At 39.3% G+C, this 21,836-nt stretch overlaps 1 protein-coding gene across 3 annotated transcripts in view; it reads left to right on the top strand.

The window, feature by feature from the left end:
• The window catches only part of LOC115397239 (CUB and sushi domain-containing protein 3-like), a 228,627-nt gene that overhangs the window by 29,842 nt on the left and 176,949 nt on the right, over positions 1-21,836 (top strand). For all 3 annotated transcript variants that reach the window (XM_030103466.1, XM_030103468.1, XM_030103465.1), the window contains exons 3-4: positions 7,642-7,754; positions 19,767-19,961. In XM_030103466.1, the coding sequence (XP_029959326.1) occupies positions 7,642-7,754; positions 19,767-19,961 (308 nt within the window). The remainder of the gene's footprint in view (positions 1-7,641; positions 7,755-19,766; positions 19,962-21,836) is intronic.

Below are 21,836 nucleotides of genomic sequence, written 5' to 3'. Positions count from 1 at the left end.
GAGGCTAAGGACTCAGCCAGATGCTTAGATTTAATGTTTTATTCCTCTAAACCCTCCTGGCTTCTCCCTATTCAGAGGGTTTTAGGTGGGAAGACATACATTTGGAACACTTGACCAAAGTTTCAGATGTTAACTATGGAGGTCAAATTATTCAAATTTAACATGAGACATTTTCATTCAATTTTTTTTTGGCAAATTGTAAAATCTTTCGAATGTCAGATTGTGCATTGATATTTTTGGTGATATAGTCTCATGTCTCATCCATTCCTGTATTTCATTCTTTGTTTAAACGACTGGTGTCAGGGTTGGGGCAAACAAATATTTATATATATATATATATATATATATATATATATATATATATATATCATGGAGGTAGAGCATTTAAGAAGAATTCACCTCTGAATTTTGTTGTTAAAGAACAGCAAGTTGTGCAGAAACGTACTGGAACATTGAACAGTTGTCTGCATTCAGACATTTGGAGAAGGTTACATTAATTTCACATGCCAAGTTTATAGTGTATGTTATATTCCTGTTTTTGTGAGTTGTATGTTAATGTTTTGTTCTATATTCCCACCTCTACCCCTGCAGTTTCCATTTTTGACCAGAGAATAGACTGCGTTGGAGTTTTTAAGTTCCATGGTGCTTTTTGTTTCAACTGCATCGCTGCAGTATTAATAAATTGACTCCTTTGGTTTTTATTCTTTTTATTTATTTTTTTTAAGGATCCATTACTCATATCCGATATAAATCACTTTAAATGTATGTCACAACCAACCTGAGTGGCCTGTTTTGAATTTATATAGTATTGCAACTCCTTTATTCTCCTTCACTGAGCATAAAGGACAATTGATGTATGCAGGTTTTATTGGGCATAGCTTAGAGATGAATCGACAAAGTGTAGTTATTCGTGACATATGAGTGCCCTTAAACTGTACTGCATTGCAGGATGAAAAGTAGACATGGACCTCTTTCATAAAATTGTCGTGAGGTGTCAAGGTAAGGGACTACACCAGTAGCCTGTACGACAAAGCGGGATTTTCTCTTATCGTGGTAGCTTCATGGATTAACCCTGGGTTTTCCGTTCTGTGACACTAGTTCACGTCTTCCCAAGATAAATCACCCTGTTAACTTATGCTGAATGGCTAACCTGCCCTGCAGCAGGGTATGTTGTGGATAAGAGATCCAGCATGAGCATGACCAAAATGAAAGGAAGGCTACTAGGGGAGAACTGCCTGAACTGTATGTGCTGTAATGAAGGGAAATTGAGTGATCACAGTGTTGTCAGTGTATGAATTTATATCTATTAATACTAATTTTGTATAATCTCAGGAGATTACACATCAACGAATAAGCAGTTTTCTGCCAGCATTTCTTCCAGGCTTTTGCTGCAGCAGCAGTGTTGCTCTTTGACCTGAATGATCTTTGAATTCTTATCTTTTTTTAGAATAATTGTTTGCTTCTCCATAAAATAAGTCTGTTGCAGGGTTTCTCCGTTTTTGCGATTGGTCAGACACACAGCCCCTTTTATGTGAACGCGCACTGATCAACATCAGAGAAGCCTGGGCTGAATTGCTGAGTTGATAACCAGCTTATCAAGGATTGCAAATGTTTTGGTTTGTCAGTCCAGATATCGGACAGATGACCTGTCAATACTGCTTCCGAGTAGGTCTCAAGTGTGGGCAACTTATTGTCACAAGGCGGGGGCACAAGAACAACTGGGGCTACCGTTGCGATGCAGTATGTTGCATGGGTTTAATGAGTTGCAGTTCCCTGTTTTACATCGGTAAAAATGTTCATATCATCAATCTTTATTGCAGACTCTTAGGTCCATTAAAAAAAAAAAAAAAAAAAACTACAGACAACAACAGAAAGAAAAGATAGTTTTCCTTGTTTTGGTGATTAAATTTATAATCTCTCAACACAGTGTGCACGGGTAAAAATGTGAATACCGACATGAACTAGCACTAAAAAGGAGCAAAGTATTTTCTTGATACCCTGGTTTGGCAGTTTTTGCAACTTATTTGTGGTGCATCACCTGGATAGAATTTTTTTTCTATGCGATGTTTAGCAATTATTGTTTGTTTGGTCAGAAATTCAAAGTGGGCTCGGTTGATGGTCAGTTGTTTGAGTATGCATCCACCTTAAAGGAGCAAACTACAGCTTTGAGCTTTACCAAGAGGACGATGATCATGATGAATGGAACCTGTAAGTCAGAACCCATCAGGAGTCTCGCTCCCTTTGGCTTCCTGTTCGAGGTGGTTAATCTAGTTGTCAAAAAGGTGGTGAACACATCAGCGGTAGTTGTATTTCACAGCTGACGAAATCTCGCACAAACCCGAAGGATGAGAAGACCATTTCAGCCGCAGAGAAGGTTTGAGCTGTGTGGCTGGAGCTAAAAGGCATGTGACAGTCTTTTTTTTTTTGGAGTTTGACAAATGTGATTCAAAGACTCCAAGAACATTTGGGGTAAAAACAACTCTGGAGTGAAGCGTACCAGGTGTACCAGCTTTTCCAGCTATTACTCAGTCCCAAATGAAGTTTCAATGAGAACTTGCTCATTTCAAAGTGAAGCTCTAGTGTGCTAATTTGAGTCGAAGTGCAACTTTGGATTTTTCAAGGTTGTGCAGCAAAAAAAAAAACTGTCAAGGACTACAGCTGCTGTGTGAAAGCAAAGATTTTCTGGAACTGAACTATTTATGTACAGCTTAGGATATTTAAGTAATTTGATGAAAAAGTTTATTTCAATTTTTTTCTTTGCTGCACTTGACTCCAAGTCTTTTGTTCTCATGGGAATTACTTGTAAATGTCAGATACTGTAGATACAACACTGATACTGTAAAAAAAAAAAAAAAAAAAACTCGACAGTACAGCACGCTAGACTCTGTCCATATCACATTTGCAATTCAAGAAATAAGCTTAAAAATGTCTTTACTCTCGGGGAAGAAAGAAAAATCAATTAATAGGATGATTTGACCTTTTAGTACTGCAGTTATTAAAATGAAATGTCAGTGTCTGGAGCTTCTGTAATGATTTAGGACATGTCGGTACGAAGTAAGTCTATTAATCATCCCCTGCTGTTTTTTCTTTCTTTGTATCAGAGGCAGCCAGCAGGAGGGCCATTGTTCACCTGAGTAACAGGCTTTATTTCACAACAACAAGCCAAAGACATTCAGTTCACCTTAATTGTTGCTTACTTCAGATCACTCAAAACACTTGAGGTCTCTACCCTGCTCGGCCTCCTTTTGTTCTCTCGTCTCTCACATCGCGTTTAAGAGCAGCCTCGCAAGAAAGGGAGAGGTGGGCAGAGACGGACAAAGAAACACAAAAAAGGCAAAGCGACACCGACTGAACCAGCGAGACAAGAAAGTGCAAGGTAACGGGGAATAAACAGCCTCGTGCAATGAGAGACACACAGAGAGCGGAGAGCCGGAGTAACGCAGAGGGAGGGCCAGATGGAGGCAGGCAGAGAGCGAGTCTGATAAATTGAAGAGCATCATTCCTTTCTCTTCTCCGGCTATGGCACGTAGCTACAGTGACACACTAATCAGATGGCAGCAATGTCTGACAGCTACCTTGAGGGCTGATGTAGAGTGTTCAGGTGGAAGGAAAGGCTGCATCTGTCCGGGCAATTATTGGCACTCTGTTCCCAGTCGCGCACAGTCTTTCTTTCGCCGCCGGTGTTTCTGCGATCCATAAACAGGGGGCGCTGCGGCTGCTCAGACGAACGTCGCCCAGACCCACAGTGACATCTTTGACTGACACTGAGCCCTTCGTAGACGTGGAACACCTGGTACCTCTCGGCGCCGCTCCTCTGCAGTTTGTGCATGTGGAAAACATTTCTTTTTCAAGTGTGTTTGCAAAAAAAGTCTCTGATCAGTTTTTTTCTCTGCAAGCTTCTGAGTTGAGAAAGTTTCTCATGCGTACTGCATGTGCTGATGCTGTGAAGATATCAGCGCTGTTGTTTTTGTTTTCGAACAGGCTTTGATCAAACCTATCAAAGAGTTTTAACACAATTTGTCTCTGACTTTATTCGGCCTCTGACGTGCCTCCTCCATCTCGATGCCTCGCTTAACAGGACTTACACATAGTGCTTCTGCTGGCCTTGTTTTCTCTTTCTAAACTATCATCTTCTTATATTTCAGTCTTCATCATGTGTAATGTAGTTTTAGAAATACACCATGCAATAAAAAAAACTGAATACAGCTCATACAGCTGAGTGTTTGTAACAAAAATGAAAAGAACACTATGTGCACTAATCAGATAAAATAAATTTTGCTCCAGGATGTTCTGAATTATTGACACATTTGTAAAATATCCATAATTTCTATCAAAAAGAAAAAAAAAAAAACTCAGGGATGACGATGCTGTCTTTTTTTTTTCTTTTTTTTTTAAAGAAATAATTTTAGCTTTTATTCTAGTGGTGACACTGAAACCACCTTTCCAAGCTGCAGTTATAAAGTGAACTCTATCTCAGGTCTGGTGTATACCTCCCAAAGGGAGATTACAATTTAAAGTGAGATTTTCTTTTTCCTGTTTTTTTTTTCTTTTATCATATAATCTCCACCAGTGCTTTTCAAATGAGACCTGCATGGTGTCTTAGTCGCAAGTTCCTTGTGTCCTTTGGAGACAGCATGCCTTGTGTTGTTTATCTGTTAATGACATTTTCCAGCCATTCACCTGATGCTCCCGTTGCCAAAGCAACAGACCACAGTGAATGCCAGATGATGGAGATGTCTTTGTTGGCTTTTTGTTTGTGCACATACTTGGGTCACAGTATGTTTCCTGGTTTAATCCAAAGATTCCTGTCATGATGTCAAAATATCCGGTTTCATGTTAAGAAAAGGGAAAATATGTACAGCATCAAACGAGCCAGATAAGATGAAAGACAATTGAGTGAACAATGATATAATAATAATCCCCTTAATGTTTATTTGCTTCTTCATTCATCTGTAATTGTCAAATCATTTTTGTATTGTCCCTCAGTGTGCAGTTTCAGGACAGAATGAACAAGTCACTCAAATCTGGAACCTTTTTTTCAGTTATAGATAATCATGAATTGTTTTATGGCGTTTCAACACATTTCCTGGGATGCTGCACTCGTTCATACCCGTTTGAAGATTGTGCGTGTTCATATTTTTCACATCGCAGACCGAAGACATAACAGACGTTAAGAGCAAAGACTTCCGACCAGCCCTGCCAACACCGTCACCACCTAATCCCTGTTGCTGCCAGCCTTAGACGAAATATCTTCCCCTCATGTAGACTCACCCCTTGATGTCCTCATCCCTTTAGTCTGTGCCAAAATGACAACAGTTCAATCTCAGGAAGGCTTTAGTTTAGTTCAGAGTGTGCTTTAACTCTTGTGCTCATATATATTTTATGTTCTCATGACTTCAGCTTGATTAAAAACTGATCATATATTTTTTAACATTGCATGCGTGATCTTTTTCTGTGTCCCATGTTGCCATGGCAGCACATCCTTTGTCTCCCGCTTCAGCCCCATGTTGAAACAGAAACATATAACAAAAAGTTTCACAACTTTTTCATTCATATCCAAATGAATTCAGGGTTCATTTGTTCCGTTTCTCCAGTAAGCATTACGGGTCAGGGCTTCAACGTCTGAGAGAGCATGTTCTCCGCAGGCATTGATTGTTCTGTTCTTTTCTTCTCTGGTCATCCAGTAATTAGTTCCCCCATGGATCCTCTGCCCCAGACTTTGGGTAAGGAGGGCAATGTTAAAGACTCGCCAGCTGGATTTCAAAATGTGGTTCACTGGAAATACACACCACACACGGACAAAGCATTGTGGGCTGTCTGACCCTGTCCTCTTGTTGAAAAGGTAGAGAGAGAGAGAGAGACTTGTCACATGTTACATTAGATAACACCAAGACTAAAGGGAAAGGCCAAGATCTCACACCTGTGTCTTTTGAGGACATTAGCAAAAAAAGTCAAGTCACTTTCATGTGAACTTTGAGACGTTTCAGCACAAGCATATAAAAGTCCACAGTCTGAAGTTGCTTTTAATGTTTTAATTGGTTGTAACTATAAACATTCTGTTGCTTTGTATTTTCTAGAACAGACTCTTGTCTTAATGTCTTTCTTGACTCTTCTGTGCCCTCTTAGTAGTGTTTGGTCCCTGCAAAATGTATGGTGTTTTTAATATTTATATTTTAACCACTTTATTTTGTGTGTCTCATTGTTTTAGCCGTTTAAATTTCTGACTAATTGCATTGGGTTAGACAAAGCTCAGATTAGTGTGCTACCACTCCGCCCCGTGTTTGCTGTTGCTTTTTTAAAAACACTAACAAAGATAGTCCTTGTGATACACAAGCTGCTTTCACGTTCAATTTAACCACAAGAGCATGCAAATTCAGCACAGTCGTCTGTTGCGATTAAGCCTCTAACAAGGTTGTGTTTTAAGTAGTTTCCCATATTACAAAAAATTATTTTCCGCACCAAGTGGTTTTTTTTTTTTTTTTCAAGTAGTGCTTTGGCAAACACTGAGCAGTACCTGCAAAAAAGGGGCACTTATTTACTACACAGTTCACAGTGCTGTAATTGGAAACACTATTGAAGCCGTAAATACGGCACCTTCTTCTTCGGTGTCACTGAAACAGTTTCGGTATTTCCACATTTGGCCGTCTACAGGCATTAGTTACCTGCCTTAGTGTCAAGTAGATTTTCAGCCACACAAATGGCTTAAAACCCGGAGCTATTAAAAAAAAAAAAAGAAAAGAAAAAACAGAAAACAAGATGGCGTAAGAAAAGGAGACATTTAGTTTCATGCGCAAGTTTAGTTCGTGCTCTGCTGCCTGGCACGCAGAAGCGGAAGGTCGATAGAACATCAGCAACTGTCGCCGAGGAATGGTCAGCAACACATCTTGTTTACAACGTCGTGAAAGTAAATGGATTTGTTTGGATGTGCACCTAATTTAAAATGCAGTAATGAAGCAGTCCGTTACAATGCAGCTGGCAGCCCTCAAACGCCGTCCAACGGCGAGGAAGGTTCCCGCTTGGGCTTTGATTGTACAGCGCTGTGAATATTACTGGTGGACAAATTACATCACAGTTCGCAGCGTAGTTCGGTTTTTATTATACCCACAATGCTACAGTGCTCAAATTCACCTGTGGTGTGAAGTCATTCAACAATCATTATTTTTAATAAGTTTAGTCGTCTTGGCGTGCGGCGTTTGAGCATCATCGCATTTTATTGTCTCGCAATTGGAATCAATTAATTTGAAGGGGGCCACTCTCCCAGCTGGCAGATCCAGTCAGTGCTTCACCAGTTGGTTTTCTGCCTGGGAGCGTTTGACGTTGTTTTCTAAAATGACAATAGTTCATGGGGAAAAAAAAGGTGTAACTGGTTACATGTGATCACAGCGGACAGTGACATGCTGGTTGCTCTTGAACTTGGTTGCATTCCGCATATGAAATCTGCAAAACGAAAGCGTTTTTTTTCTCAGTAATAGTTTTTGAAGCGTGACGAGTTTTGATGGACCTCAAATCTGTTTCATTAAAGCATTTGTCTTACTTTTTATGAAGCTTGTGCTAACTGGACATTGTCACCATGCGATATAAAAGTGATGATGGGAATGAAATCACACGCTGAGTTCTGAGGTCTCTTTCTCTTATCTGCAGGTTAACAGGATTTACCATCCCGCCGCCTGTTACCAGTTCTGGCTCCATTTTTTCACTGAGGCTTACCAGTGACTTTGCAGTAAGCGCCCATGGATTTAAAGTAGCTTATGAAGGTAAGGACAGCATCGTTTCCGTTTCCTTTTCTTTGTCTCTCACTGTTATTAGAAGAAGCACAATTTCACCTGAAGCATGACAAAACGTGTAATCGACGCTTGAGAATACAATGAGGACGCTTCTGATAAATCGGGTCAACATTTAGAAGCAAAATCCATCATCCAGGATTTGGTGGGCAGACACCATTTATTCTTAAGAGAGGGGAGTGTGATCACATTTACTCCACCTGATTTCCTTGTGGACTTTCACTGTTGAGTTATGAAAACATTAGGTACTTAAATTAAGCAAATTAATCTCATATTTTCCAAATCAACATCCCTCCCCCCAAAAGTCCTGAACCTTCTCTGTGACTCCAGAGGTGCATCTGAAATTGCATGGCAGATGGTGGTGGGAATTAGTCGAGCTAATGGATGTACTGAGTTATCTGTGTTGAAGCAGAGCCGAGTGCAGCGGGAGCTGTCTAAATATGAACTATCCTTCTGTGACCATCTTGCTCCCTCCTGCTCCTTTCAGGTGAGCGTCTTTGCTCATCCATCTCAGTTTTTCCTCTTTTCAATCCTTTTCTGTACATTCGTTCTGTTTTCTTTCAGCATTCATTGGATCATTTTGGTGTCTCAGCCTCCCTGATTTCTTACCCCAGCTTCTCTGCGTTGCTTTACTTCAGAATCTTTTAAACAGCTCATGATGTCCACTTCGTGTCCCCTACATCGTCCTTTCCTGGGATCAGGGTACACCGAGTGTGGCTACAAGGTGTTTTCTAGAGGTGTCCCCGACTAAGAATTTACATAGTCGAATCTGATTCATCCGATCCTGCTGATCATCGACTGATAGTTCAATCTATCATCTTTTTTTTTTTTTAAGAATCATTTGGATATAGGCTACAGCAGAATGTTGCAGTAATTAAAAAAAAAGAACAGCGCAGGCAGGTAAAACAGCACTTTTGTTTTTTTCCAACACACAACTGAAACACAGACTGGAACAAAGTGTCGGTAACTTTAAACATCAAACAAATGAAGTAGTTCAAATGACCAGAACCAAACCCACTTCTAACAAACGGGCTAAAGCATGTAATTTATTTATGTCTATAAGCTCTGCAGATAAGCTCAAATTTTTTGGCTGAACAATTTCTCACATTATCTGTTCAAATTAAATGAAATAGGCTTAATTGTGCTGTGTCAGGTCCGTTTCGCAGCACAACATCCATGCAAAAACAAACACTAGAGTAAATAGAATAAACCTTTAAGATGAATAAAAAAAAATATAATAACTAATTACAATTAATTACAATTAAACAAAAAAGTCAGCATTAAAATTGAGAAGTAAGTGACAGAAACATCTTTTATTAGCCCAATTATCTGGCTACTTACCCGTTTAAGGTGGAAAGCCATATAGTTGTTGTGGAATGAAAAGAAAGGGGTTGCTGACACAACTTGCATTTGACTTTTTTTTGGATCATCTTTGACTCATTCTGAAGTTTTTTTCCCCGAGATTGTGAGCCTTTTAAAGTTCAGCCAAACCACCACCGAGATGCTGCTCTGTGACGGAGCTCTGCGCAAAATCAGATTGTGCCACTCACCATGGTGGTTCATTCGCAAACACTCAATAGATAGAATATTGAATAAAAGTACAAGTTAAGTACATTTTTCCACAGTATATTTGATAGGCTAACATGTATATCAAATAGGCTTTATGCCATGTTTATTGGGAAAAAAACAAGCAATTCTATGTAAAATCAGTCATTCAGCACCCCCATACAGCTGTAATGGAATGGTTCTCGTTTAATAACCACATTTTGCGATGCTTCGACTGTATGATTGGCCGTCGAATCAGGCCCCTTTGAACGGATCATCAAATCGTCAAATATCTGAAGACACCCCTAGTGTTTTCAATACAGAATTGGTTTATTCCGAATTAAGTAATTCTGCATTACATCTGAATTTCTTGTTTACATGGGAAAAACAAAGAATTAAATCCTGGTTAATGCTGGCTGCTGCAAAGCGTTCTGATTGGACAAGGGGTGCACATGACGTACTTACTTCTACCAGGATATAAACAAAGCAGGCTACCAGCAATTTTTCTCTTTCTCAATTCACTTTGATGCCACTGCTTTGAAAGTGTCAGCATTGCTATGCGTCTGTCCATCCACTCTTTACATTATATCTATTTCTTCTAACACTGCCGTTAAAGAAATCATCTCCATATGAGGTGAACCACTGCCCGCCATCTTGGAATATTGTGGCATCGCAAATTCCAAATAAAGATTTCAGGCATTTACATTTATGATGTACTCATTAAGAGCGGAATTATCTTTTTTTTTTTTTTTCAGATTTAAAGAGGAATAAAAAGTCCTGATTATGACTCCTCACAACAGCATCGCTGCTCCATAAGTCTTGTCTTTTTCCATCTCTTCCAAACCCCTCTCCTCGCCTCCCCACCTGCCCCACACCAGGCCAGTCCAGGACCTCTCTCCTCTCCATCTGCCCGTTTCAGCGCTCCCTCTGTCCCTTGCTCGGCTTCTCTTCCTCTCCTGTCTCCATTTATCTCGTCCATCGTCTCCAGCAGCTTGCTGGGTTGAATTACATCTCGTTCCTCTCCTTCATCTTTTGAATATATAACATCTCCCAGAAATTCATGCTGAGTAGGAAGTTATCCTCTTATATATCTGTGAGACGATTTACTCTTATTCAGTACTGGGAAAAAAAAAAAAAAAAAAATCAGTGTTTTTCATTGCGATCACTTTATGGACTGGTTGAATTTCCACTTTAAAAATGTAGGAGCAAGATTTACTGCTAAGACTAGAATTTGTAAAGCAATACTTAAATTATTTTCTTAGGGCTAATGCATAATCTTTAATAACCTGGTGTGGCAGCAGAGCGTACAGAATGTAGCATGGATGCTGAAAGTTCATCTCTTCTGCTTTAGTTTTATTTTTTTATATTCCAGACTTGTGAAAATGTGAAAACATTTTTTGATATCAAAGCTGGTATACCAACCGATCCTGGTGCTCGAGGCAACTTTACACAAGTCATGTTCAGAGCTAAAAATCTGCAGTGTCCACAGTTTGATCTTTGAGAGCTATACTCGGAGGATGTGTGAGATAAGTCTGTGTCAAGAATCCTTTAATCAATCTGAATCAACAGTTTTTTGGGGAATTTCACACAAATAAAGAGGGAAATGTACTGAGCCATTCTTCCCGATGTCCATTTTTTAAACCATATATTGACAATTTTGAAGTTTTACTGTTGCTCAACATTTTGACACTTAAACTAATTCAATTATTAGATTTAAATTACAAAAGACAAATAAAACCCAGCTTTTTTTCCCCAAAGGTTCATTAAATTGTTATTGAGTCTATCATAATTTGGACAGTTTGCATGAAGAACACCTAAATAAATTTCATATCATTGCAGAAAACTAAAGTACCTCTAAGCCCTTATTGCCTCATGGAAAACAATCTATGAAACATCGTCGTTTCAGATGTTCTACTTGTGTGTTGGCAGATTCTCAATTTTTAAAATGAGAGGAAATATTTCATTTCATGTGCTCACCAGATAAATTCAGTATGTTCTAGTGCAAAAAGTGTATCGTTCACAACATGGTGTTGTTGAATATTTCATCGTCATCAACCCAAGATTATATATTTACATTTTTTTCCTGGGATCCCTCATGAATGACACATATTAGTGAGAAACTGTGCTCATCCATAATGCATTTCCCAGCCACATAAGTTGCAGTCATTGCTGTATACCTTTCTCTCTTGTTATGCTGATATGGTTAGCTAAATCCTGCACATGAATATGTATATGCTGCGCTTTCCTATGGCAGAAAAAGTGCGACGCTTGTCGACTCTCTGAGATGATTGAATCATGCTTGTAATTAGGTGGATTTGAATCCACGAGCATGCAAAGGACACAATGAAGGACACGACCAGATTGAATCTAATTTCTCCACGGCCTGTCAATCTTTTATCAAGGGTGCCGGCGTACAGACCAGCTTCAGCTTTCTGTGAATTTTATTACCGAGTATAGTTTCAGCTCTCCTGAACTATCACGACTCCGTGGATGAGATTCTGCAACCCTAATACTGACAGGGTCAAGTTGCATTTATGAAGCAGAGCAGAGATTTGGCATCTTCTGCAACACAGCTAAACAGAAGCCCCTGGTGCTGTCCCAGCGCTCAGGGATAGACAGCAGTCATGTGATGTTCATCTCCTCAGCTGTGAAAAAAAATCAGTGTGCCCTTTGTTGGAAATTGATAACAGGAAACGTCTAGTCTATCTAAAACCGGCCTTGTTGCCATTTCAACCTGCTCTTTTTTTTGAAAAAGTCTTTCAAAGACAGCTGACCTATAAAATGTAATTGCATCTTTTCTCCCCAAATCATTTCATGTGCCTCTGCAGGGAATGCAAAGTGTGCACTGAGTTGGAAAAGTGTGCCTGTATGTGCTCGTGTCATATACCAGCTGCTTTTGCCTGTGATGTGACATAGGTTCAGTCAGTCCATATTTCCCCTCTTGCATAAAAAGAAAACCTCATCTCAGCTCGGCAGTAGGCAAAACAGGCGGCCGGCCGGCCAGCCAGGCGGGCAGGCGGGCATGCAGTCTACACAGACAGCTCCTGTGGGGAAAGTGTACTGCTGCTCACAAACATTGCCACTCCGTCAAACTTCCATCTTCTTCAAAGGGCTACAGAGTCATTAGCTATACAGGCGAAATAAATAGCTGAGCCCCTGAGAAATCTCGCACCCAACTACCTCATTTAGTAGTTCACATAACTCACACTTTACCACTATGATGAGGAATAATGCCAGCCTGTCTCTCCACCATTGTGTGTCAATTGTAACTAAAAATCACAGCTAAGTGTTTTGATGCTTAGTATATGCTGTGATCCTTTGAAGTCTGCAGTGCCTTTCAAAAAAAGTTGCTCATATTAATTAAAATAATTTTGCAAAGATTCAAAGCACACATCACTAGTTTACAGTTGACTCATAGAGGTCTCTCTGATTTGGAAACACCATGCAGCAGCATGATGGTAATGTTGTTTGCGTTTAGTTTTTCCCTTGCATAGCAAATAGTCCTTGCATAATGATGTTCGGCTCCATTGAGCTCACTTTGCAGACTTGCTGAAGCTCTGTGAGGTTAAAGGTGCTCAGACGGCATCATATTAGCAGTGTTAGATGATTTTTTTTCCAACCTGAAGTTAACTTTGTACATGTTTCCGAGCTTTAACACAAGCCTCTGGTATTTAGCAGCAGCTGTTTTCTCGAAGTTCAATTATCCCAACAACTTATTTAGGGGCCTCCAAACAGCATCTCTTGTAGGCTCAGGGCTGTATGTAAAGCACTTGATTTCTTTAGAGGGTTGTTCAAATCCTGATAAAAGTGGAAATCCTTTTTTTTTTTTGTTTTTTTTTTTGTTTTTTTGTTTGAAATGCCTTTTATTCCCCAGGTTCCACATTCACTTTTTCAGCTCAAACCAGCACAGAGTTTTATTTGTGCTCACTCTCTTTCATCACAGCGGGGAGGACTCATCCAGAGCTGCCGCTTCTCCACTGTCTGCAACATGTCATGTGCATTATTTCAAGGGCCATGCCTGTCTGAGACTCTGCTTATGATTTTCCACACACCAAAGGGCAGTGAGTCAGAGCTGGTGTAATTACAGCCAGGGTGCATCTATTTCCTTTTAATTAGTGACCTGGGGTTAGTTTCTTAAAACACTTACTCGTGAGAATGGGAGCTATGTTTCTCCACTGTCATGCTTTCAAGAACACCTCCCAGTTATACTCCTTTTTTCTCTCCTCCTGAGAGTTAAAGGAGTGTTTCTAAAACCAGATGTAGTGTTATGAGCTGTATGAACATGAAGGTATTTGTATAATATGAGGCAAAGTTATTTCTTTTCCTGTTTTATTCAATAAGCCTGGTATTTGAATGCATCATACAGTTACATGGAGCATCAGAAGACGTATGTGCGTCTCAGAAAACATGGCGTCATCCTTGAAAATAATTTATTTGTTATCACATTTTTATGTGGCTGAGTGCAATCTGCCCGATGTCCCAGCAACATCTGGCTCCTGAAATTAGCGCTCTGTTCAGGCACTAGCAGAGGTTCATGGGAAGCAATCTGTTTTTGGGTATGATTTGTAACACTAAGTTTTGAGGTTTTAATTTCACTCAGTCACATTCGAGTCACGGTACACTTCGGTTGAAAAGAAATGGAGAGAATGATTGTACTGATGAAGGCTGAAACAATTTTGAAAATGTTGCCTGTTTCTGTTGAATCACTGAACCGTCACTGATGGATGAATGGCACCAACTGATCGGTTGTGTAACCGGTAGAACTGTTGCAGACCGTCCAAATCTGTTGTTGCAAACCTGGACGTGGCGTTTGTCTGAGAAAATGGAGCAAAGGTATTTGTTTCATTACAATGTTGTGCAGGTGTTTGTTTTTGGGGTATGTTAAACTCTCTGCGCTTTCGACATGGCATCTATTGGTAATGCCAATTTAGGGAAAAAAAGGGGGGAAAAAAATCTTGTGTGACTTTTGTTTGGCAATGTTTTTTGTTTATTTCTCGTTACATTTCTTTCACCTTTTGCAGTTCCGTGGTTGAATTCAGTGCCAAACATATTTAAGTTTTTAATCTGTCTTCTGGCTATTGGCTTTTCAACCTGTATTATAAAGTAAAGCTTCTGTTTTTAATGAAGAGGCTTCTAGAAAGGGAATGAGAGGTCATCTTATTTTGAAAATGTTTCAGTTAAGGTAAACTCCAGACTGTCACACCAGACAGGCAGCTGCATGGGCCAATATTTTCAGAAAGTCTTTCCCTTTCACCTCCTAAATCAAACTCGTCGCTGCAATGTGAAGTGCAAGGTGTTATACATTGGTTGTGTAGTGCATGACATTTTTCCTGCTTCGTTGGCAGAGTGCTCCACCAAAAAGTCATCCAAATAACATTTGCCAGCCCAGCTGAGCAGCCAAGTTCTAGATTCAAGTTTTTTCTCTCTCTCATTTTTAATTGGGTTGTGATTGTTAAACAGCCAAATCACTTTGTCCTTTTTGTGCAGATACTACTCCTGCTTGTTCAGTTAACGATTGGTCAAATACCACTAGTGTGGTGCAGGGAAACGGTTTCTCTGATATCAAACTGTGAGTAACAACTGGTTGCATTCAGCACAGTCCCTGGTTGTTTGACTTTTCTGTATTGCATATACGTGTGTATATATATATATATATATTTATTTAACTCGTCTGTTTTCAGCACAGCTGAATTCAAATCCAATCATCAAACTGTAAAGGCGTGTTGTGTTGAGTCGGTAGATATTTAGATTGTCTTTGAAGTTCTTAGTCACACTTTGTTGAACTCGAAAGATTTGATATATCAAACAAATACATTTCAATTTCATAGGTTCCCTCAGCATTCCTCAGAGACATTTTCTGTTTGTTGCTGTGGATTCTGCAGGGCCATGTGGAGTTGGAGCTCCATCTCGTATTAAAGCAAGGCAATGAAAGTTAAAAACAACAAAAACATGTCGGTAGATAGAGAGGATTGTTCTTGTGTGTTGAAAGCTCAACATAGAGTATTTTTATGGATCATTTTTTCATCCACTTCCACACAGTTTTATCCAATTTCAGGTAACTGAGCAGTGGAGCTTATCATAACTGACTGTGGGCAGAGACGGAGGACGGCCTGCACAGGTTGCCTGATCATTACTGGGAAAGGACAAAGGGAATTATAGAGTCAATAATTAACCTCAAACACTTCACACAAAGCTTTTGGCAGGTTTATCCTGGCTAATACATTTTTGGCATTTTAGATTATGCAGACAAAATTTACTCGGGCAGCTTTGACATTATTTCCGCCCTGTTCTTCTCACTGTACGTCTATTTAGGAGGACTTGGTCTGTTTGCCTTATTTGTGTAACATCAAACAGGCTGACATGGTTACCCTTTACTGAAATGTGTGTAAACATTAGTTTACATATCTGCTGATGCACACTGTTGTCGTTGCATATAAATGCGATAATGAGGAACCTAGCGGTCCCTCCACATCGCTGACCTCTGCGCAGATCATAAGTCAATCATCGATGCCTTTCGCTCATCATCTCCACATCAGCTTCGTGTCATTAGCACTGCACTGCCTGTGTCACCATTATATTTGACCCAAAGTTTGCTGTCCTTCACAAGACCCCATACTCAAGCTGTCAATCACTAATTCAGATTTGTACATTCGTTTTCCTGTACATTTTTGTAACTTATGCAAATAACTGCAGGGATCATATCTAAATACATTTTGCAAGATAATGAGGGTTTGTGTATTGTTTCTTAATTAAATAATATGCTTGTGTATATGAAGAAACTAACTAGATTTTTGGTTCGATTTTTTTTTTTTAATGAAAATGTAAAAAGGTAATCAGCATTTCCCCTATTTCTGTTGACACATTCGGTAGTCGATTAAAAAAAAAAAAAAATACCACCACATGCTTGCTCCGGTTTTCAGTCTGTTGTTTAATTTTCCCCATAAACATAAACAGCCGGCAAACCATGATGAGGATTTATATTGGATTCATTAGGGATCATACGTATGAGAGCTGCGTTGTTGAGCATCTGCAATGTAAAGTGGCTTAGTAATTAGATTTCAGGAAACAGTCCTGGAAATCATCATTAAGAAACGTGACTTTGCAGAATCTATCAGTGGAATTAACTCCAAGACCTGGATCTCAAGCGTACTCCTCACCATTTCTCTACATTTACTTTGCATTCAGTTTCCATATACTAGAAAATGCATTTCTTATTCCTGGCCTGCCAGTTGGAATAATTAGGGATTAACAGATGGCACATATCAAAAATACAAATTTTGCTTGACTGCACGATCAGGCAGTGTGTTTAGTTTTTGGTTGAGGGAATGATTGTATACCACTGTCAACGTGACAACTCTGAATCAGACAAGCACAGTGATCACTTCCTGGAAGCTCAGTCATAAAGTTTTCTTTTATATAAAAATGCAATGTTGACATCTGTTTTTGATTAGCGAACGTTTGAATTCAACAGAACATGCATGCGTACGCAAAAGGCACTTGTTTGTTAAACCTGTATATTCTGAAATGGTACCTCAGTCCTTGGTTTTCTAAGCGTGACTTCATGCTGATTTCAGTTTTCAACCACCTCAAGTCCAGATTATCCTTTCCTCTGACTTGTATAGGTTAAAAACTTAGTTACATGACCTCAGGTCAGATCCTATCCAAAATAAAAGTCAGGCAGCTGAGACGTGAATGTGAAAGGAAACCTGTCCCGATGAACTCCTGGTGTCTTGGTTTTAGCCCTGAAACAAAAAGGGAACAGGTCTTGTGCTGTGAAATTGAGAGAATGGAGTAAAATTGTGCAATGAGTGATTGTGTTAGGCTCACAGAACACAGCACTGAGAGGTCTCATCTCAATATGCTAGATGATCAAATTTGTTTGCCACTTAGCACATTGATCATACCCAGCGCATGGCAAATGTTCAACAGTGCTTGTAATTTGTGGAAGTCTGAATTTACTTTTTTATTTAATTTTGATGAATTGCACTGTTAGCAGTGGTTTAAAACTTGAATGTTACTGGTTTAAATCCCACTGCTGACATGGGTCTCTGAGCAAAGCCTTTAGCCCACTCCTCAACTTCAGCGTGACACTTTGCCAAATCAAACATGCTGATCAAACTTCCTAAAATGCACACAGAGATTGCAATGCAATGTGAAGGCATTCACATAATTTCACATATTTCACACATATTCACAGAATTTCTGCCAGAGAAGTTGTGAAGCTCTTGCGGTCAGTCATATAATGTGTAGGTTGCTTTACCATTGTTGATTCAGTTTAGCACCATTTGTTAGGAAGTCGGATCACTGCTGAGCTTCACAACCATTATATCTGTTTCCAGCCGCGCTTCCCTACAGCAAAGATACATTTCAAAACATCTTAAAAATCCGTTTTACAGAAAGCCGGATGCTCTGGCGTGGCTCGCTGCTGGGGTTTCAATCCTGTAGAAACCTTGATGAAAGAACATAATTGTGCAAAATGATAGCTCAGGATTTTCCATAGGGCATAACGCCTTATTTTACATGTCAGGCACCTGTGTGATTGAAGTTCACTGCAGTGACTAAGAGGGGGGGGGGGGGTCCGAAAGTGCTCTGCATGTCACCGCTCAATTATCAGTCATCAAACCTGCAGTGGTGCACTTATGGATTGTACAGGTATAAGTGGTATTTTTGGGGACTTGTGTGAATTTCAGCTACAGTAAACTCTGTGGCTTCCATCCTCTTCCTCTGCACATTGAGATACATTGTACTAGCAAATTACTGAGAGAGAAATTGTATTCACATAAAAACTTTGCGATTTTTATTGATCTATGTGAAAAATATCTAGCTAAATATGTAAAGTTTAATGTGTCATTTTATAAAGTTTTTTTTTTTTCTGAGAGGTTTATTTGCACAGTTTTGTTGTTTTTGTTATGGTCTTTCATTTGCATGCAGATCTTATTACACAATAAGAGAGATTATTAAATAACATCACTACTTTAATATTATGTATAATATTGTTTGAAAGGTGTTTGAATTGAATGCGCAAATACTGTTTATTCCTCGGGCTATGTCCTTGAGGATTCAATCTGATGATATAGAAACTTTAATACACTTTGTTAAAGAATTTTACATAAGCAATATATAGAGAAGAAGACATTCCACTTCAAAGATGCTTCATGGTGTTTACACTGTGAACATATTCCAATATTCACCACGATGCAACAAAACATAAAAACGTATTTAGCCTACTATTATTGGAACATAATTCCGCAACCAAATTCAGTGCTAGGTTTTTTTTTTTTTTTGTCAGTTCTTTCAAATTTTGGAGCAACACTGATCGAGCTGATAATTGAAACCTTGATGTTCACCATAAAGCTGGATGCTTGAAGCATATAGCTAAATGAAAGACATTATTCCAGCTCTGCATTCTTTCTGTTGGCAGTGAAGTCATTGTAATGCCAGTGGACCAGGTTAGCTGGCAACATGACAGATGAGATGAGACCATTTCTTTTTGTTTTTCTGTTTTTGTGTCTTCTGAGTGTTTTTTTTTTTTTTTTTTCTTGAATCTTCTCATTTGGATTCTTTGTGGTTAGCATTTATTTTTTTTATATTCTGTTCATTCCTCTGTTGAATGCCAAACCCAAATCAACTCTTAAAGTACAGCTGAGTTTCCTGAGGCTCCATGAAGCAACGGAGAACACGATACAACAGCATAAGAAACACAGCGTAGCCAGATGTCCAATTACTTTTGAACTCCCTGCATTTTGACAGGATATGTCAACAGGGCTCCGTCTCCATGCCAGGGCTTACAGAGTAATGTAGCTGCTCGCATTTAACGTGAGACTCAGTAAATTAGTTCGTGTAAGTTACAAGTGTCCATATCACTTGAGTCTGTTTTAATGAACGGTATAATGCTCGTCCAGTCCAGTGGCTTCTTCTGTGAAGATGCATTTATGAATGTTATTGAACTTGGTTATGACAATCAAGCATGAAAGATAACTGAGGAAAATAATTTGATTCTACTGCTCTTTTGCCATTCTTTTCTTTTTTTTTAAATGTTGCATTTTTCTTTTCTAGCACATTGCGCTGATGTACTCTGCCCCTCATTGCCGCTTGCAGTTCTAGATGTATGCTGTTTAGTGAATTCTTAATGTAAAGAGATGGGTGAGACAACAGTCTGAGACTCCCTGGGCGGTGTATTTTATCTTCTTCTCATAATAATTTCATCTCTTGTGTCGAGTATCCGAATAACTCATTTGCATGCAATTTTGTTTTTTGCTTCCAGTATCTTGAAGTCTCGAACAAAGATGACAAAGCCAGCTCTGACATGTCAAGAAAATTAAGTTTAAACACGATATATTCATGCCTGCAGATTAGGTCAAGCCCAGCATGCAACATTTTCATACATGCAATACATTGTTATTCTTGTCGTGTGTTCTTCTTTCTTTTCCATTTTTCTAGAGCTCAGAAGCAGCTCATGTGGAAACCCAGGAGTTCCACCCAAAGGAATACTGAACGGGACTCAGTTCAACGTCGGTGACAAGATCCGGTACCGATGTGTCACCGGCTACGTCCTGGACGGACACTCGCTCCTCACCTGTGTGAACAATGCAGCAGGTGTGTCGGTGTGGGACTTTCCTGTGCCAATCTGCAGAGGTAAGGGTGTCTTTTCTATAATAAATAAGTCGCTAATCCTTTTACCTGCATGTGATAAGATTATTTTTTTCCCTGCTGTACGATGTAACTGCAGGAAGTCGTGGAGAGTTCTTGATGTTATCTTCATATTTTAGGGATCCCTTAAGAAATTCAAAATAAGCTGGTGATTAGTTTCTTTTGACCTCTTCTCATTTGAGTTCTTCAAATTCCTTAATGTTAATTGCTTTTGAATGATTGACAGTTTGATAGCTGTGTGATTGGCAGACTCATCTGCACCCCTGATGTACTAAAGTCTGGCACAAGTCTTCATTAGAGCACTACATTTATTTGCAATCTGATGGGATAGGATAATTTTAATCACGTTGAAAAAGTTGATTGGAGTCTCCATGGCTCAAAAGGTTAATTAAATATTTATTCCTGTACAGCCAGTAGCTTAAATGCACTAATACTGTAAGCAGGGCTGGCACATCTACTAGGTTTTTGCAGCTCCATTTGGGCTATAATTTGACTCCTGTCGGGTTGGAGAGTGATAAATCTAGTCTTTGTGCACCTTTTTCACTTTGTTCAAGCAGCTGTGATGCACATCCTGATTTATCAGGTAATGATGCACAAGATATAAGATCCCCATAGGAGAAAACATTTCAGCCAGTAATCTCACCACTTCAGAATACTTAGATATTCTATTGAATAATCAAACTGAATTATAGCCTAAGTCTGCGTGTACGGTATTACTGCAAAGTAGACCCAAAAGTAGTTTATAGTGTCATTTTTTTTTTAAATGGAAAAATTTACAAATCCACATTTCTTGAGGTATTGCAATTTATACTTCTTGCACTTGAAGTGCTTTATAGTGGGTTTTTTTGCATCATTTGCCACACAATAACTCCCTTGTATAATCAGAAGAGCTGCTGTGCCCTGGACTTGAACCCTTAAAGATGCTGTACATCAGTTTTTCTTTGCTGCAAGGGTTTTTATGCTCAAGCATCAGGATCACAGAGTACAGAAGACGTTACAGGGTAATGACGGTTTCTACTGGCAGTTGGCTGATGAATGACTGACTTGTGCTCGCCATATCATGCTGTTTGTTCATTTCTGTGGGGGAATGAGACCTATATCTGGCAATTCTAGCAGCTCAAGTTTTAGCAAATATATATGTCATCTCCAAGGAAAGCTGAAGCCAAAAGTATTTCCTGGATAAATTATTTAGTGGAAAAGCTGATGATTATGCTGATGCAGATGAAGTTTGGGAAGTAATATCTTTTCACTCCTCTAATCAATTTTTCAACTACAAATTAATCAGTGGCAGAAACTTTACATTTCACATAAAACATATAAATCTTGGATTTGGATATCAATTAATGTGTGGGTCTTATTGTAAATCTTCAAAGTGGGAAGGTATGTCTCAGGTAGATGGCACACGTTGCTCTGAATGTCATTTAAATCAGCCTCCCATTACCCCGGATCATTTTGTGCCGGGGGAAAAAAAAAGAAACCTGACAGGTAAATTTGTCATTTTGTGAGGACGTCACCATTTCCTGCAAGCTCATAGGTCCCTAACATTTGGGTGGGCCCGACTGAAAGTCTTTCTGAAGTTACTTTCCCTCCTGTCCAATATGATATTTTTATCCTGGCATGTTTTGTTATGAAAGCACCTTAATCAGAATTCAAGAACTATCCATCTCATCCACTGTACTGCTTCATCCAGCAGAGTGTAGTGGAGCTGGAGCCGATCCCAGCAGATTATGAATGAGGGCAGACCACTTAGTGAGCGACGTCACTCGATCATTTCCACATCTCGTGACAATTTAAAACCACTTGGCCTCTAATGCATCTTTGTTTGTGGGAGTAATGAGGAGTACTCAGTGGTAACCCATA

The sequence above is a fragment of the Salarias fasciatus genome, chromosome 11 (genome assembly GCF_902148845.1).
Source record: "Salarias fasciatus chromosome 11, fSalaFa1.1, whole genome shotgun sequence".
NCBI classification, from domain to species: Eukaryota; Metazoa; Chordata; class Actinopteri; order Blenniiformes; family Blenniidae; genus Salarias; species Salarias fasciatus.
Note: the sequence above shows the minus strand (reverse complement) of the source record. Positions and strands in the feature narration are given on the sequence as shown.